The following is a 20,078-nucleotide window of genomic DNA, read 5'->3' as shown; positions in this document are numbered from 1 at the left end:
CCTTCCAACTTTGGTAGATCTATAAACCTGCCCATGGCGACCTGGCTGCCAGGTGTACTTACTGTGCTTATTGATTATAACAGAACATTAGACAGCCTGTTTTAACAGGTGACAGGTCTTTGAGTGCCTGTGTTACATCCACACTGAAGTTAGACTTCGTTCTTAACATCCCATAACTTTACAGAGGCTGTAAGGTTGTTTGATTCGCTTTTTTGAAGCAATTGGACAAACTTTCGCTTGCTTTCTGCTTGTGCAAGTTCACCATTGTGATATTTTCTATTTTTTACTTTCATGTTACTTATTGGCTCACCAACATACGTGTGTCACACCAGCTCTACAAAGCACAGTAGGGAATATGGCCCCGATTAAACTAAACCTATACACATGAATAACTTGAAATTTACTAAAGGGTCTAAAACGTTCTGCCTAATTTGAATGTTCAGAGTGTTTAATTAAAATTAATATAACCAATATAATTAAGTGAAAGTACTTTTATTACCTTGTTCGGTGAGAATATTCACACATGTGGTATTACTGAGATACAATTGATAAAGCAAAGAGTGTGTTAACTGTGAAGGATTTCTCCGGGGAAGGGATCAGGGAGATGGTTAAGCTATTTTATTTTGTTATTCCTTTGTGCTGACTCACACCTATTGATGACCTTTTTAAGACCTTTGTTATAAATCAATGCAGGGATGATCAAGGTTGGGAAGTGGAGTCCTCTGCCCCTGAATTATCTCACTGAAGCACCAGATGCAACAGTAGCTGACATGTTACAAGATGTTCATCATGTTGTGACACTGAAAATCCAATTACAAAGGTGGGTGCTTTCCAAACATCTGTCAATTGCCGCAGCCAATGACACTGTGTGAAACGAGTTTGTAACTGTACAGAATCTGCAGGCTCACTGCATTCTCCTGACTTTTTTTTTGGTCCCCTTCAAAGTTTTTGAATTTTTAAAAGAAGTTTTAGAATGAGCCTGGAGTGGGAGAAACTCATCAGTCTAAAACAGGAGGGTTCAAAAACAAAATGCGTTGCAACGTGGTAGCTTAACCCTGCCCCATTGTGCCTCTGGCTAGTTTTGTGATCTATAACAGACTGTGGAAGATATATGTTCCCTGTGTCGCTAGGCCAATAGCTTGGTGTGGGTGTGGATTTGTTGGTTTTGATTTCTCCCCCCAAAAAACCCTTTCCTGTTTTGTGTTTCACAGCTGTGCAAAATTTGAGGACCTTCCGGCAGAACAGTGGAACCACGCCACTGTCAGGAACGCATTGAAGGAGCTGCTAAAAGAGATGAACCAGAGCACACTAGCCAAAGAGTGCCCTCTCTCCCAGGTTGAACTTCCAGATTTTAAACCACTTTATTTACCTATATGAGTGCAAAATTGTTGGAAATCTGAAACTCAAACCAGAAAGCAAATGCTGGAAACACACAGCAGATCAGGCAGCCCCCATGACGTGAGAGAAGCAGAGTTAATGTTTCAGATTGGACGTAGAGTTGTACAGCACAGAAACAGACCTTTCTGTCCAACTCATCAATGCCAACCAGATCTCCTAACCTAATCTAGCTCCATATGCCAGCACTTGACTCATATCCCTCTAAACCCTTCCTACTCGTTGTTGCAATTGTACCTGCCTCCACCAGTTCCTCTGGCAGCTCATTCCATTCACAAACCACCCTCTGCTTGAAAATGTTGCCACTTTAATCCCTGTTCAATCTTTCCTCTCTCATCTTAAACCTATGCACTCTAGTTTAGGACTCTCCGACCCTGGGGAAAAGACATTGTCTATTCATCCTGTCCATGCAGGTTGTAGGATAAGGCAGAGCTGGGGAGAAAGCAGCAGCAAAAGTACATCAGGAGTATGTCTATGAAAGGGTGGAGGGCACAGTGCTTCACTGACAAGGGGGGTGATGGTGCAAGGCCGGAGGAGGCGATAATAGAATAAGTGCAGAAACAAAAGATGAACCTTGAGAATGTAACACGTTGGTAATACCGACTGCTTCTACACTATTTCCTGGAGTGTGCCCCGGCTTGAGGACCTACAACTATAAATGGCAATGCTTTAATCTGAAAGAGAAACAATACTTTAACCAGGCACGAGGTGCAGCCAGAATTTTAGTATTGTGTGAAAAATTCAATTAAGTGGGTGACTTCAATGTACGCGACGAGAGTCTCACCCACTGGCTGGAGAGCTAGTGAAAGCCCTGCTTTGCCTCTGTTTAGGAAAGTTTGCTCCATTAAGTGCCAATCATGTAGCTCACTGGGAAGTGGCGGGCCTTTGCCTGGGGCTCTACGTCCTGTTGGCTGTGATTTGCTGGCTTCTTTGCTCACAGCAGCACCACTGGGGAGTGATGGATGCTGCTGGTACTGTACCTACCCAAGGGACCAGCCACACCAAGGTGAGTGATAGTGAGAGGGAGATTGGGAGGCGAGGATTGTGGAGGGCAGTGGTGGCTATCCATAAGGCCCTCTAGGTGCTTTTGAAGAAAGGGCAACCTGCAATTCCTCTCCCCTTCCCACTCCCTCCCCCTCCACTACAGCCCCAACAGGCTTTGCTTTTCCGGTTTCAGGCATCATGTATCTTGCTGCTGGGTCACTACCAACCCATTAAATGGGCATTCACTGACCACTTATGGGCCTTCAGTGGTGGGAGGATGAGAAGGCAATTCCACCATGGACCGGATCAAGGCAGAGGCAGGATGCTGGAGGTACCCTTAGCATTGCATCCCCTCCTATCCCCCACAGCACAATGAAATGCACCTCTCCAGCCAATAAACTAAAAACAGAGGAAGGTATTTAACTCCAGTTAAGGACAAGTAGGTAATGCCATTTATTAGCTTCTCCAAACTCACACGTGTAGTTCCTTATCATCAGAAAGGTCAGTTTGATCAGTTGCGGGTCCAGCTACTTTGAAGTCCTGCCACTTAAAAAATTTGATTACCATCTCTTCATCAGAATTTTATCACCCCTTTCACGCTGACTATATTTCTCAGCTTTCAGACTTTGAGCCTGACTAACTTGATGCTGCTGCAGTTTGCCACCATTCTAATCTAGTCTGGGCCAGCCCCAGACTTGCCGACATTAGGCCAAGACTGCTGACTAAGTTGTGTAACAGTTAACGTGGCTTGGGCTGTAGCTGCACATTATAAGTGTCACTGCTATGCCCTCAGGAATATTGGCTGATGACACTCAGGCACAAATTGATGAGGGAACTAAATGTAATATGTACAGGTTTGCAAACAATACAAAGCCGGGTGGTCGGATAATGCAGAGATACTTTAGTGTCAACTGGACAAACTGAGTGAATGGACAAACACATGGCAGATGGAATGTAATGTGGATAACTGTGAGATTATCCACTTTGGCAGCATAAAACAGGAAGGCGGTTTATTACCTGAATGGTGATCAATTGGGAAAGGAGGAGGTGCAATGAGACATGAGTGTCTTTGTCACCAATTGCTGAAGATCAGTGTGTGGGTGCAGCAGGCGATGAAGGTAAGTGCTATATTGGCCTTCATAGAGAATAGCCATGACTTGGATGTGCAGGTGTTGGACTGGGGTGGACAAAGTTAAAAATCACTCAACACTGGGTTATAGTCCAACGGGTTTATTTGGAAGCACTAGCTTTCGAAATGCTGCTCCTTCATCAGGTGGTTGACCTGATAAGAAGCAGTGCTTTGAAAGCTAGTGATTCCAAATGAACCTGTTGAACTATAACCTGGTATTGTGTGAGTTTTAACTCCATAGAGAATAGATTTGAGTACAGGAGCAGGGATGTCTTGCTGCAATTATACAGCGTCTTGGTGAGACCACACCTGGAGTATTGTGTGCAGTTTTGGTCGCCTAATGTGAGGAAGGATATTTTGCTGTGGAGGGAGTGCAACAAACAACAACCAGATTGATTCCTGGGTTGGCAGGACTGAGGTATGAAGAGGGACTGGATTGGTCAGAATTATGTCTGCTGGGAGTTTGGAAAAATGAGGAAGGATCTAATGGAAATGAATAAAATTTGAACAGGACTAGTCAGGGTAAATGCAGGAAGGATGTTCCTGAGGACCAGAGAGTATGGAACCAGGGGTCAGAGTCTAAAGTTCTGAGGTAGGTCAGTTAGGATTGAGATGAGGAGAAATCTCTTCACCCAGAGAGTGGTGCTATGGAAAACAATTGACATCATTGAATGTTTTCAAGAAGGTATTAAACATAATTCTGAGGGTTAACGGCATCGCAGAGTATGGGGTGAAAGTGGAAACAGGATTCTGAGTTGACTGATTGGCCATGATCATATTGAATGGTGGAGCAGGCTCGAAAGGCAGAATGACCTACTCTTGCTCCTAGTTTCTGTTTTCTATGTTAATCATCAGCTCCTGCAGCTCAACATTGGCTGCTGGGAGGTTAACTCATGTGCGCAAGACAACACTGTTGGCTGATCATGCCTGAGCCCAAATACAAATGCCTGCTTAGCAAAGCTTTGCCCTCAAGAGAGTGAATTTGCAAGATGTGAATTTCCCTCCATCTCGCATGAAAATGTTAACTTCATCTTCAGTCTTTCAACTAATTCTTTCATTCTTAGTGTGTAGCTAAAACTGTGAAGCTGAGACTTTCTGTTCAGTGGATATGGGTCCTGCTTAGATTTATTTGACTCGGTTTAGAAGCAGCATTAAAATAATGATATTGAAGTAACTTAGACCAGGTGCGTTACCAGGTTATACCATTCCTTTTAAAAATTGTCCTTTCCGTATTATGGATGTTGGTGGCTAAACCAGTATTTACTGCTCATCCCTAATTGCCCTGGAGAAAGTGGTGGTATCTTCAAGAACCGCTGCACCCTTTGGAGTGTGGGAACATGCACAGTGCTGATCAGAAGGGAATTTTGGGATTTTGACCCAGCAAAACTAAAGAATGTTGTGTGGCTTGAAGGGGAACCTTCATGTGGTGTTCCCATAAATCTGCTGCCTTTGCCATTGTTGGTGTGAGATGTTGTGAGTTTGGAAGGGGCTGTCATGGAGCCTGGATGGGTTGCTGCAGTGCATCTTGTAGCTGGTACGACAGTTGCTACTGCGTGTCAGTGCTGGAGGGAGTGAATGTTTAAGGTGATAGTTGGAGTGCCAATCAAGTGGACTTGAGTGTTGGAGCTGCACTCATCCAAGCAAGAAAGATGTATTCCATTGTAATCTTGAGTTATGCCTTCTTGATGGACAGGCTTTCGGGATCAGGAAGTGTGTTACTCTCTGCTGAATTCTCAGCTTCTGACTTTTTCTTGAAGCCATGGTATTTACATAGCTGGTCCAGTTCAGTTTCTGGTAAACAGTAATCACCAAAGCATTGATTGTGGTTGTTTCAATGATGATAAAAACATTGAGTGTCAAGGGGAGATGGTTAGATTCTATCTTGTTGGAAATGGTCATTACCTGGCATATGTGTGGTGCAGATGCTACTTGCTGCTTATCAGCACAAGCCTCAATATCGTTCAGGTCTTGCTGCATTAGGACATAGATTGCTTTGGTATCTGAGGAGTCACAAATGGTGCTGAGTATTTTGCAATCATCAGCGAACATCCCCACTTCTGACCTTATGGTAGAGGGAAATTCATTGATGAAGCAGCTGAAGATGGTTGGCCTGAGGACACTAACCTGAGGAACTCATGCAGAGGTGTTCTGAGACTGAGGCAGTAATTGGTATGTTCGGATATATTCTGCTTTTAGCAAACAGGACATACCTGGGCAGTTTTCCATGTTGCTGGGCAGATGTCAATAGCTGTAACTGTTCTGGTGTAGCTTGGCTAGAGGAATGGCTAGTTCTGGAACACAAGACTTTCTAGTAATACAGCCAGGATGTTGTCAGAACCCATAGCATTTGCGGTGTCCAGCCCATAAGCCATTTCTTAATATCACATGGAGTGAATGAAATTGACTGAAGGCTAGCATCCATGGAGTTGGGGATCTAAGGAGGAGACTGAGGTAGATCATCCACTTGACACACCTGGTTGAAATTCTTCTGCCATTTCTTTTGTACTACATGTTTGACAAATGCCCTTTTCCAGTAATTTATTGAATTGACCATTACCATTCACAACTGAGTATAACAAGCTCACAGGACTTTTGTCAGATTTGTTCATTGTGGGACTGCAAGGCTCTGTGTTTTGCTTGCTGCTTCTACTGTTTGACATGCATTCACTCCTCTGTTTGTGTCTTTATTGGATTCTAACCTCAGTTTCCATACACTCAGTGTTGCTCCCGGCCATGTTTCCTGATACTCCTCATGGAACCTGGCTCATTGGCTGGAGGAGGCTCAGTCTGGCAGACTGTTCTCACCAGTCAAACAGCTCAGTCTGCACCCACCCTGATGAGCCACTCATTGTGATGGTCATTGAACCCCCCCCAGCCAGATTACTGACTCCAAGCCTGCTGTTGTTAGCATTCATTTTAAATGGCATCCAGTGTGAAGGAACACTGACTTATTGGCCAAGAGGTGAGGGGAGGCAGAGTGCAGGATGGGCAAAAATCAGCAGATTTTCAGCAAACCTGAGTTTGACCTGATGCTATGAGATGTCATGGAGTCTGGAGACAATGTTGGGGACTTTCAGTCCAACTCTCTGCTGACTGTATACCATGTTGGTACCTCTGGTGAGTCTGTCCCATTGAGTCAGGATGCACTATGGTTAATGATAGAGGAGTCTGTGACATTGAATGTTTCTGTGAGTACAATCAGGCTGTTTGTCTGTGCAGACCAAGCTGAGGCAGGTGCTAGTAAAACACCCCTCTGGTGGACACAATCTAGCAATTGGCATAAGGTTATACCAACATATTTTGCAATCATATTTTAAAGCAACTTTGTTTGGCAAAATACTTGGCTATTCAGCCTCACAATGAGTATATTGTAATGCTTCACTTAATTACTTGTCACGCAATGCCCTTCAGATTCTTTCAATCTTTAAGCAAAAGAAAAAAAGTTGATTTTTTTTCCCTGAAGCTAGTCCTTGTTAGATTATGAATTGTGTCTTTTCCTCTTGTGACAGACCACCAAAACAGTAGCAAACCAACCAAATATTATATTAGAGTGAGACTAGGCAATGGATAATATTAAATCAAAAGCAAAACTCTGGATTTTCTGGAAATTGAAAATAAAAGAGAAAATGTTGGAAACACGTGACAGATCAGGCAGCATCCATCAGGGCATTGACCCAAAATGTTCATTTGGGTTCACCTTTCGCCACTTGCTAAGGCAGCCTGCATGAAGTCAGTGTCACTGTTAACCAGGAACTAGTGCCATTCAGGACTTTTAATATTGACGACACACAGATAAAGATAAACATTGGAGACACTTAGCTTTGGTTTCTCAAAGATAAAACATGAATGCTCACCCATGAGTCGCAAACATAAGGTTTTCCGTTCTTATTGTTGAATATATGGAAACACTCTGGGGTGAACGTAGAGAAAAATGACATACATTGGCTTGGTAGTACAGACACAGTGAATATCACTGGAAGAAGTGTTCTTTTCTGTCTTGCCCTCATTGGGACAGATCCATACGCATGGTGAACAATTGATGCTGCATTTTCCATGGAGCCACCATGATCAAATAGAGTGAACTGCCAATCAATTCGCACTCTTTTCTCATGCAGTATATAAAGTTACTCCTGTTGAAAATTGGCATTCTTGTATCTGTCCTGTTGAGTGCATGTCTCTTTCTTTTTCAGCAGTAATAACTTTCTTAAACTGCTATGATTGGTGGAGTAAGCTGAGGTCTGACACCCAGAGGCAAGAAACAATTGACGACCTTTAAGCGGCAATTGGATAGGTACATGGATGGGTGCTTAATCTAGGATAGATGTTCGGCACAACATCGTGGGCCGAAGGGCCTGTTCTGTGCTGTATTATTCTATGTTCTATGTTCTAATACACACTTATGCTTAGTTAACGATTCCATTGTTTAAGCTGTGACCTGCAGTCAGTAACATTGATGTTGAAATTCAATGTAGATTTTAGTTGAATCCTCCTCCGCTTTGTTGACAGTGCTATATTGGAGAGGTAGTGAGTAAAGAGGTAGGTCCCAGGTAGATAATGAGGTGGGATGTTAGAGTGATCAGTTGCTGAGATGATGGGGTGGCAGGTATGTTGGTGAGGTGGGGGAGAAGGTGGCAAGTTGATGTACAGGGATGTACTGGATGACAGGAGAAGATGGGTCAACAGCCCTGGGGCTTATGGGTCAGGATATGCAGTCAGGAGTTGGATGGTGCAGTTAGATATTGGGAGGAGCTCAGGTTATTTGGTAGGTCAGCTGTCAGGAGAGTGGTTGGTTGTAAGGTGGGGTGGTCCAAGGGGCAATAGATGTCATGTGGGAGAAAGTGATGACTGCAGATGCTGGAGATCAGAGTCAAGTGTGTGGTGCTGGAAAAACACAGGAGGTCAGGCAGCATTGGAGGAGCAGGAGAATCGACATCCCGGGCATAAGCCTTTCATCAGGAATGAGGAATTCCTGATGAAGGGCTCATGCCCGAAACTTCGATTTTCCTGCTCCTCAAATGCTGCCTGACCTGCTGTGCTTTTCCAGCACCACACTTTTGAATAGATGTCATGTGTCAGACAGAGAAGGATTGGGACAAATTTTTGAGAAGATTTGTAGCACAGGTTATTCATATGGATGTAAGTTAGCTCGCCGAGCTGGAAGGTTTGTTTTCAGATGTTTTGTCTCCATGACTAGGCAACATCATCAGTGAGAGGCTCCGGTGAAGCTTGGGTATGTCCCGCATCTCCATTTATAGGTCTGGGTTTCTGAGGGTGGGTGATGTCATTTCTAGTTCTTTTTTCCCAAGGGAAGGTAGGTACAATCTAAATTGATGTGTTTATTGATGGAGGTCTGGTTAGAATGCCACGCCTCTAAGAATTCTCGTGCATGTCTTTGTTTCTCCTGTCCTAGGATGTGTGTGTTGTCCCAGTCAGAGTGGTGTCCTTCTTTGTCTGTATGTATAGAAACTATTGATAGTGGATCGTGTCTTTTGGTGGCCAGTTGGTGTTCATGTATCCTGGTGGCACGTTTCCTGCTAGTTTGTCCTATATAGTGTTTTTCACAGTTCCTGCATGGTATCTTGTAAATGACGTTCGTTTTGCTGGTGGTATCTATTGGATCCTTTAGGTTCACTAGTTGCTGTTTAAATATGTTGGTAGGTTTGTGGGCTATCATGATGCCAAGGGGTCTGAGTAGTCTGGAAGTCATTTCTGATATGTCTTTGATGTAAGGTAATGTGGCTATAGTTTTTGTTGCGTTGTGTCTGCTTGTTTGGGTTTGTTTCTGAGGAATCGGTGGATTGTGTATTTTTGGGAATCCTTTTTTCTTGAAAATGCTACTGCATGATGTAGCTTGTTAAAATAATGTCTTGATGCAGCTCTGTTTGTGGGTGTTAGTTCAGTTGATGTTGGGAGAAGGGTCAATTCTGTAGGTAGCCAGGAGTTAGAGCAGGTTTTAATTTCTCTGCAGCTTCTGAGTAACTATTCAGGAAAATAAATCAGAGCCTGTTGTGACTGTCATGATGATCTAATTAGGAGCCCTGGATGACAGGTGTTAACAGGAGTGTCAGAGGTCCTGTTCACTATGAGAGTTGGCTCTGAGGGAACTGGATCAGTCTCAAGGACGCTCCACATGTAAATAAAGCATGACTTGGTGATGGGGTAGCAACCTTTGAGGAGTGATTTCAGAGCCCTGTGTAGCTTCTGACACTAATCCCAAGTTGGTGATGTTTGTGATAGGTTCATGATACTGGGTCATTGCCCAGAGTTGATCTTAACTTCCTGAGCAATTCTCATACAGTCAGTGCTTCAAGACCTCTGAGTGATTCTGTAGCAAATCCAGTAGGCTAAGCCTGATCTCTGAATGTCTGGATTTTGGATGATCTGGGCTAACCTTTTCCAAAACAGCAGAAGGTGGGAGAAAAAGCTGTGAAAAAGAGAAGCTTGGAAACAGTGACACTGAGAGTGCTGCTTTTTCACAGTAGTGACCCTTTCTTCTTCCCCCTCCACTAGATAGTGCGGGAACTTTTATTTCAGGCATGTCAAATAAGTTTGTTTCTGTAGTCTGTCTGGCTACACCTCCAAGCTCTTCGTGGTGTGAACAAATATTTTGGATAATCCCTCTGTTATAGACCTTCTGGAACATTCTATTGCTGATTTTTGAGGTGGTATGGTAAATTTGATCTACCCCACACCCACCCCCTTTTGAGGAAAGGAGGGTGCAATTAGGCCAGATTTCAGCTTCTATTTTTATGTGTAGTATTGGCTAAATCAAGCAGGGAATTACCCATGACTGTAATTTGTGTGTCTACAATTTTACAACTGAACATGCAATAAAATATGAAGAATTAATCATACAGAAAACTTTCTCTCTGAAATTACAGACAACCCACTGTTAATCAGTTGGGTGGTCTGAAATGTGTTTTATTTTTACCCATTTAAAAGGATTTGAGCCTTGCTTCTCTGTGCTTGTAGTGGTTAGAGAGGGCAGAATGCAATTGCATTTATTTATGTCTCCTTCTCTCGCTAATTTTCTCTGATTCCTTTTTCTCTACAGGGCATTGTCTGTCACAATTCCAAGTGACCAGTAATGATTCATGAGCCTGGATAGTGATTGGTTAGATTATTTGGTCACTGGGAATATCAAGCTGACCGTGGGTTTGACCTGAACGGTTGTTCAACTATCTATCCTTTGATAACAGCCGAGAGGAGAGAGCGCTTGTCCGATTTCCCTTGCTCGCTGACCCAGGGTTGTATAGGCCGATTTATTCTTTCATGTGATGTGGGTTTCACTGGCAAGTCCAATATTAACTACCCATCACCAACTGTCTTTGAACCGAGTGGTTTGTCATTTCACAGGGTGGTTAGGAGTGAACTACATTGCTGTGGGGCTGGAGTCACCTGTGAACCAGACCTGGTAAGGACAGCAGATTTTCTTCACTAAAGTGAATCAGATGGGTTTTTGTGACAGTTGGTGGTAGTTTCATGATCATCATTACTGCTTCAATATTGCAGATTTAAGGAATTCAATTGAAATTCCACCAGCTGGTATTTCATGGTGGTATTTGAAATGGTGCCCTAGAGAATTGGTCTGGGTCTCTAGTTTACTAGCTCAGTTAAATTACCATCATGTGGGTGACTCCTTGACTGTCACACTCACAATATCACCCAAACTGAGGTGGACTAAGTGTACACAGTCTGTGAGCAACTGAAGCACATTTCTGGTCAGCTACTAATTGAACAGTAGAGGGTGTAAGCATTTATTGTGAAAGATCTACTCACTTACACAATGCCTATCTCACTGTCTACAAAACATAAATAGACACAGAAGCATAAACACGTGTATGGATAAGTGCAGACATAAAGACAGACGTGCACATAGATTCAGCCAAAACAGAGACATTGAAACACGCATGATGTTATCTTTGTGTGCCACATTTATTACAGAAGCCCATACATGAAACATGCAAGCACCTCAACATAAGGTATACGCACAAAACCAAAACAGAAACACACACAAAACAAGCTGCTCTGCATACAAATAAACACATATATACTTAATGCGCAGTTTCCTTCGTGCCAAATATTTTAGAAAACTGTAATTACATGTTTAATAGTGTCATTTAATCCTATTTGCTGCTGAATGTTCTTGAGTCAAACCTTAGAGCACATGTGTATGAGAGAAATTTTTGGATTAGAACATTTAACTTCTTCAAATTCTATCTCTGAAAGTACTGACGCAATGGCTGGAAGATGTGTATTGTGAATGAGGTCGGATACAAAAATTGCTCAGGAATTCCATTAGATAGATCACTGTTTCACTCAGATATTGTGAACTGGTATCACAAACTAACATCTTGTAGAAAAAAGAAAAATCAGCATTTGTCTGAATCACTTACTCAATTTATGTATGTCACCGCTATTCAAACAACTGCTTGTAATTAAGAGTCAGCAGTAGTAATATACAGAGCCTTCAATTCTCTCCCTCAACATTTTTAACAAGGGCTGAGCTTGAAAGCTGCCTGTCTCCAAGACATGTATCCTGGTTGATTGCGTACCCAGAAAAGTGCTTGATGGTTGGTTGAGGGATGGGCTTCGAATTCACTTATTTTCCCAAGGCTATACAGGTTAAAACACTTATGCATTTTCAAGTGTATGTGTACTGGGGATGGGGAGAAGGCAAGCCCACACAGCATGTGTTTGTGGTTGATTGACACTGTGGGAGAACAGTTCCTCTGTGTCCTCAGTGCAATAAAGTGGTAAGCTCATCAGTAAAGAGCAGGTTTACAATTTTGTCAGGATAAGAAGATCATTACGTTCTCCCACCCCCCACCCCCACCCCGTCCCTTCCCAACCCCATATGATAACATAAACAGCAATTATTACCTTCTCAGAGAGGTCTCCAAGTGTTTTGCCAGAACCTGTCAGAGAAAAACTACACGTTATGTTATGACATGTTCCTCAAGTATCATTTGTTAAGATTGGATTTTGTAATTAAAATAAATAAGAGAATCTTGGTACCAACACCGTAATTAATCATAACTAGGCAGGAGCTTGTAACAAAAACATAGGGGATGTTCCTGCTGAAAGGGCTCCAGTCTATATGTGGATGAGATCCTTTTCCCAAATAAATGAGAGCAATTTGGATATTGATTTTCCTTGCCTATTGAGATTTTGACTTGTCACTACTAAGTCTGAGTGCTCAGGTGTTTTTTTTTAATCCCTTTGTGTCTCGCACTCATTTGTTGATTTATTTTGGGGCTCTATCTAATTTGCAATTTGCCCTCTTTTTACTTTCTGCACCAGAGCATGATTTCCTCCATCGTGAACAGCACTTATTATGCCAATGTATCATCTGCCAAATGCCAGGAGTTCGGAAGGTGGTACAAAAAATACAAAAAGATTAAAGGTAATTCAATTTGATATAGCTGCAGTTTTCTTTCTCGTGTTCAATAATAGCAGAATTGCACTTAGAAACATGCCACCTGCTCATTCTGTGATGCAAGTGTTGGCCTCATTCACAAGAATTAGTCACATTTTGCTGTGTTTATTTACATATCCATGTGAGTCACATGGACAATTGAAATAGTTCCTTTTTAACCCATGTGTTCTCCATGAGCTTTTGGTTCAATTCAATAATTAAACTACAAAAGACCAATGCAGGTAGGTTCTGACAAAGTTAATGACAAGGAAGTGGTTGACAGACCAGATTTTTGTTCTATTAATCTTGTCACCTCTCCACAGTGCAGTTAGACTTGTGGCTAGGTGCCATTGTTGCTACTATTCAGCTGTGCTACAAAGATTTTTCATTAAGGCTTTCAATTCTTTTTGTTAATACTTTTGCTGTTTACACACTTTGCTCCAATATACCACCAAGATATTTTTATTCAAGCTCAAATCATCCCCATTAACAATCAGATTTCTTCAGTCAGTGAGGTCTGCTGTACTATAAAGCAATTTTGGGGTTTTTAATGACATTATTGCCTGCAGGAGTGAAACATGGATATCTTTGCAGTTGAACATGACTGATATACACTATTTTATCAACCGATTATACATAAAATGACACGTACACGTCATGTATCAGGTTCCCTGTGAAAGCTGTTGTATTGAGGTAATGGTTTAATAATCAGAGCTTTTGTAAACTGCTATAGCCAATGATGAGACCATCAGACTTCCCACCAGGTACAGCACTTCAGAAGAATATCATCCATTTGCACTTTACAAGTAGCTCTTTGCAACATAACCAGTATAAAAGGCGAGAAGTTGACTAGTTCATGCTGGACTACACAATGAGGTGCAGGCATTTCCAATACTCACAAGGCTTCCTCTGTCCAGTCACTCAGACAGGATCCTTGGTACATTTTCAGTATTCTGTTTGACCTAAATTTGAGCTGTTGGGTACATTATTGGATCAACAGAAACCGACAGAAGTGGCACGCCTTCAAAAAATCACCAACTTTCCTGGCCTCTGCTCTGTGCAATTTCACTTTCATTTTGTAGTGAAAATGAGCTATTTTGTGACAGAGATATGAAACCCCAATATTTTTCTGCAGTTGCTGCAGCTCTGAACACCTTCAACACCTTGGTCACAACCGAGCAGGGAATGTGCTCAGCAGACCACAAAAGCAAAATGCCTCCTAAATCTTTTCTGGTAGTTCACCTTTTAACAGACCACAAAATGACAATGTCAAGCACCACAGTGTCTCCTTTTTCGGATAAACGCAACAAAAGGCCTTGACTTCTGTAAAAAGAAGAGTGTATTTTGCTTGATATTCAGCAGCTACAAGAGGGTTTCCAGGTTTTGGTCCAAATCTCTCAGGGTTTTGTCTCAAATTTCCACATGCCCTAACTTCACTGGTACTACACATACCATGGCCTCTATAAATGAGAGCCTTCTGGCTAATATTAATTGTGGATTGGAAGGATGTCTTATGGTACCTTGGCTAGTTACTTTCTATCTCTGAGCTGGAAGCTCCAGGTTTGAGGACGCCCAACCCCTCAGCCAGAACTTGATGGCCACAGATAGTGCAGGGTTGATTATCAAATGCCAAATCCTTTCGTTTCAGTCTGTGGCAGGCAGTAAGAGTGGGGTAATGTTTGAGTTAGCCAGAATCCCATGTGCGGTAGCTGCATGTCTCTCCACTTTAAAAGGTTTCATGCACAGGTTCTTGCCACACGTGGCCTCCATGGCAACTACCTTCCTCACATCAAGGGATTTACCAGAACAAGAAGAATATTGAATTGAATGCCTGCTGACTGCAGTTTGAAACAGTTTCAATCACTACATCCCTTCACATCAGCACCACAAAGCTATTGTACATGTTTGACTCTTGTTCAATGACAACATTGAATTACTAGGAATCAATAGAACAGACATGAGCTGCAATGATAACCTCAAAGCAAAAAAATCCCAGCAATGATACAATATTAATATGATTTAAATTCATTTTTTTTTACTGTGGTGAGCTAATTTGAATGTGACAAATTTTAACTTAAACATTATTGTCATTTATTGCAGAAATGATTTAAAATAAATCACGTAAATAATTCAAACCAACTCCTGTGGATTCCTGACACTATTTTGAAATGCTTCTCCCAGATTTTTTATTAATTTTTTATTTACTCGATATTAGTTCCTTCACAGATATAAACAATATTTCTCTTTTTTCCATTTTCATTAACTATTAAAAGTGCTTCATTTATTTTTACCTCAAATAATAAGTATTAATAATAACTAATATCATGAAATATTTATATAATGTAAACTGGTGATGGCTTCACATCTAAACCAAATGTCTTTACCATGGCCATCTCTTCAGGAATTTATTATGAAAACCTTGTCAATATTTGATAAACAATGAATATTTTTGTAATCTTGCCTTATCAATGATAAGTGGATTAGACTTGAACTGTGACATCTAACTCTATCACAGAGGCAGAATGTTCTTTGATTTATTTTTCAATAGAAACTAATTTGTAGTATTTATCGTCTTTCTCTTTTACTCTCCCAGAATCATCACAAGATTGGGTTCCCTCAGTGTTTCAATCAAACAGACTATTCAAAGGTATACTGCTCCCTTCTCCCATTGTCCACACCCACAACCCCCCCTCCACGACCTCATCAGTACCCATTTACTCTGCAGAAAAGTCTGCTCATCAAATTGTTTTTCTATTGCTTTTAAGATGTAACAGGTATGGACCATTAATGAACACCACATTTAACTAACTCATCCTTATTATACAGCAGCTACAACTGACTGCATGCTCTGAATCAATCATTCTAAATGGCAACATGACCAATGACACATGGTTTGGGAAGTGCTGTGGTTATGACATCGACTGCTGCTCTAGGACGCAGTTCTGAACTCAGTTTTCTTTTGGAACCTCCTCTATGTGATTGTGCTCCGAGTTCTCAACAGTGCTTTCCCAGGCAAAATATTCCCCTTTTTTTTGTGAACATATTTTTTATTGTAAAATGGGAGAGAAATTCATAAAATGATTGAAGCCCATGAATAATTTCTCTCGGCTTTTACCCTTCTATATCGATGTCTCTTGTTTATTTTATCAATTTCAACATGCAAGCAAGATATATATATATCTCCTTTAGTTTGTACAAAGGCAGACTATGTCTAGTAGCATTGGCATCAGGACTGACTCCCCATTCATTTCTGAAAATGTGGAGAGAATAAAGCAGATACACACACACACACACACACACACACCGGTCTGGTTGCCAGCGGACATTCCTTGAAGACATGGTAGCTCCAATGCAAGCTTGCTAAGAAAAGCAAGAACAATATGGTGGCACAGTAGTTAACACTGCTACTTCATAGCACCAGGAACTTGGCTTCAATTCCACCCTTGCGTGACTGTAATGGTAATTTCCTCATAGTATCTAGCATTGTGGAGGTTAGGTGGATTAGCCACGGTAAATGTGAATTACCGAGATAGGGTGGGTCTTTTTGGAGGGTTGGTGTGGACTTAATGGGCTGAATGACCTGCTGCCACACTATAGGGATTCTATGATGTCAAAGAAATGGAGGAGTCACATACATAATTACAAAATTAGGTTAATAAAAGGGGCATTGCTTTGCCTTTGGCCAGTCTAGATTCCATTCTCACCCTTCATTTTCAGAAAGACATAGATCACAAAGTAAACACCTTTGTATATTTGTAACGGCCCTACTGTAAACCCCTGCTCATGGGTTCATGCTGTTTTTTATATGTGTTCTACTTCAAAACTTGCAGCAATTTAAGTGTCAGCCCTGCTAGCTGAGCAACCCAACAACTTTCCTTTCTCTACACATTTCGTAAATGACTACAGCCAATAACATATAAATACACAGCCAGTCAGCACCTTACACACACTATTAACCTTGTCACCTTGAGGAAATATGCAAGGAACCATTACAGGAAATGAATGCACTTTGTGTCCTCCCACAGGCAAGAAAAAGCAAAAATATACATCTACCTTCACTCTGGCTTCCAAACTCAATTGGTATGAAGATAAATGTTCCTTGTAGGATCCTGATAGAGGAGCACAGGCCTCACACAGTTGAAAAGTAATAACTTCAACCGTATTGAGGTAGTAGACCTTTGGGTGACTTATTTTATTTGGACCATTTAAATGTACAAGGAGTCACACCGCCAATCTGTAAAAATGAATATTATGAAACATTTTCATTTCTGAAGTGTATATCCATAAGTACAATAATAAACTTGTTTGGACCCTCTCTTTGATGCAGCAGATTATTCACACTTACCTTCCAGGTAAAGTTATTTAGAGTAATAGTGCCTTTTTTTTCAGAAATAGTTTAGGCTGGTACTGAAATCCTTTCTTTTCTGTACGCTATTGATAATAGTCACTGAGATCACTTTGTGTTGACCCATTTCTGTTTCTCTATTTTAGTGGAAAGAGAAAATCTAGCCGAGTACTGTGTCCTAGGACAACGGCCGTCCCACCTGACAAGCATCAACCAACTGGCAAACCTAGCAAAGAGCAGTGAGCAGCCTCCTCACAGCCAGCTCCATCACAGCCCTCCCATCCGAAGCCAAGTGCCAGCGTTACAACCGATCATGAGTCCTAGTCTACTGTCGCCGCAGTTGAGCCCTCAGTTGGTGAGGCAGCAGCTCGCCATGGCCCACCTGATCAACCAGCAGATTGCTGTCAGCAGATTACTGGCGCACCAGCACCCCCAGTCCATTAACCAACAGTTCCTCAATCACCCACCTATCCCCAGGCCTGTAAAACCTTCGGAGCCCTCCAGCTCATCAGTCGAGGTCGCTCCAGAAATCTATCAGCAAGTCCGAGATGAACTAAAGAGAGCCAGCGTGTCACAAGCTGTGTTTGCACGAGTTGCCTTCAATCGTACACAGGTGCTTGTTTATTTCCTCTTTGCCTTTGCCGGAGAAACAAGAATAAGGGAAGGGTCAGTCGCATGGGAACAGCGATCGTGTCTGCTGAGTAAATTAGTCTGAACAGGCCAGGCAGCATGAGCTCACTCGGTAAAAGTTACATAAACACTCTGCCTGCCAACATAATAATCTAACAAATGTTGAATTTGATTATTTGTGAGCTCCCCCACAATAAGTGATGCAGTATAAGCAGACAACACCTGTGAGGAGCATGGCTCCCAAATATTGGAATTGCATATTTTTCACAGTCGCATAGAATCATGTGGCACGCTGAAAGCTCATGAAATTGGAAGGAAAGGGGAACCAAAGGGGTGAAACTGGATGAAGTGCCTTTATCCTAATTTTTGTTTCCATTAATACCGCATTCATCAGGACAAACAGAGAATCTCACAGGAGGATCAAGTGACTTATTTGCAAACCTCTTTCTTGAGAGAAAAACAAATTCTTTTTAATAAAGCAGCAAGTACTTTAAGAACATAAGAAACAGGAGCAGGAGTAGGCCATTTGGCCCCTCAGGCCTCCCCTGCCAACTCCTCTTTTGTGCCAGCTCTGCGTCAACTCCCTGATATTTCAAAGATCTCCTCTTTAAATACTTTCAGTGATCTATCCTCCATAACACTAGGGTACTGAATTCCAGAGATTCACTACTCTCTGGGAGAAGAGATTCACTCTTATCTGAGTTCTAAGTGTCTTCTTATTCTGTAACCATGTGCTTTAGTTCGAGGCTTCCTGACCATTGGAAACATCTTCTCAGCACCTACTCTGTGAAGTCCCTCAGATTCTTCAATGTTTCAGTACGAACAGCCTATTCTTCTACACCTAAAGACCTAACTGGTTCAGCTGCACTCGATAAGTCAACCCTTCATCGCAGGAATCAGCTGAGTGAATCTCTCTTGAACAGCCTCCAATGCCAGTAGATCCTTTTCCTTAAATACGGGGATCAAAACTATACGCAGCATATGCATGCATACTCCTGCCTCACCAACACCCTGTGCAAGTTGTAACAAGACTGCCCTATTTTTAGACTTTTAACTCCGTAGCAAGAAGAGTCAAATTTCCATTTGCCTTCTTAATTCCTGGCTGCATTCGCGTGCTAACCTTTTGGTTCATGCTCAAGAAAACCCAGCTCCCTCTGTGCTGCGCCTTGTCTTGCTCCATTTAAGTAATAGTTTGTTCTTCTTTCAATCTTCTTTCAAGCATGACCCTACACATTGATATCAAACTTCATTTGCCATGCTTTTGCCCCTCATTCTATCTCTATCCCTTTGCATATTCCTGGTGTCCTCATCCACAACATGCTCTCCCACTTATTTATGCGTTGTCAGCAAATCTGGATACATTACGGTCTGCCTCCTCCTCCAAGTCATTAATATATAGTAAATAAGTGAGGTCCTAGGACTGATCCTTGTGGCACTCCATTAGTTACATCTTTCCAGCTTGGAGAAAAAATATTAATCTTGACTCCCTGTCCTCTATGTGTTAACCAATCCTCAATTCATACGAATATATTGGTAAATTCACATTAAATAACTAAATTCGACAGGATGATATCCAATTATTCTCTATCATCTGCAGTTTGTCTCTTGAATCTGAATGCCTTTGCAAACCGAGAAGCACAGATCTGATTCTATCAATGGGATAAGGGAGTCATGAAAGAACTGGGATCTGGCCCTGTCTTTACTGTCAGTAAGACTTGGTATAAAATTAGAGTCCAGTGACTGTAAAGGCAAGCTCCTCAGGCGAAATGCAAATGTGAGAATGCGACACCAGCGTGTCTCCTTCTTAGAAATAGGATCAAGTTCAAATATAGAGATAAATGGGCTCAAAAGATCTCTTCCCTACCTCCCATCCATCACCTCCCTCAGGCAAGATGGTTAAGAGTAGGTTGCAGCTATTTTAAGGGACATGTTTCTAATTATGCTCAGTAATGGTGGGATACAGTACATCCTAATACATATGTTACCAACTCCCTACCATCCTCCAATTTAAGATCTCTTTGTCCATTGAACCAAGCTTTATTTCAGTGCCTTTCTTTTGGGAATTGCTTCCATTGCCTCATGTTTCATTTCATTGTTATTTATTCTTGATGCCTTTCGATAATTGTGTTTACTTATGGGTCTAATATCTAAATCGGCTCTGCAATAGAGTTTTCACT

At 41.8% G+C, this 20,078-nt stretch overlaps 1 protein-coding gene across 12 annotated transcripts in view; it reads left to right on the top strand.

The window, feature by feature from the left end:
• LOC132817175 (DNA-binding protein SATB2-like) overlaps positions 1-20,078 on the top strand; it is a 171,927-nt gene that overhangs the window by 46,209 nt on the left and 105,640 nt on the right. For 10 of the 12 annotated variants that reach the window (XM_060827423.1, XM_060827413.1, XM_060827416.1 and 7 more), the window contains exons 4-8: positions 694-820; positions 1,212-1,335; positions 12,812-12,914; positions 15,520-15,573; positions 17,418-17,884. In XM_060827423.1, coding sequence (XP_060683406.1) covers positions 694-820; positions 1,212-1,335; positions 12,812-12,914; positions 15,520-15,573; positions 17,418-17,884 — 875 coding nt within the window. The remainder of the gene's footprint in view (positions 1-693; positions 821-1,211; positions 1,336-12,811; positions 12,915-15,519; positions 15,574-17,417; positions 17,885-20,078) is intronic. The other 2 variants (XM_060827421.1, XM_060827418.1) reach the window with 1 other exon arrangement.

Source organism: Hemiscyllium ocellatum, chromosome 7 (assembly GCF_020745735.1).
Source record: "Hemiscyllium ocellatum isolate sHemOce1 chromosome 7, sHemOce1.pat.X.cur, whole genome shotgun sequence".
NCBI classification, from domain to species: Eukaryota; Metazoa; Chordata; class Chondrichthyes; order Orectolobiformes; family Hemiscylliidae; genus Hemiscyllium; species Hemiscyllium ocellatum.
This window is presented reverse-complemented; position numbering and strand designations above follow the sequence as displayed.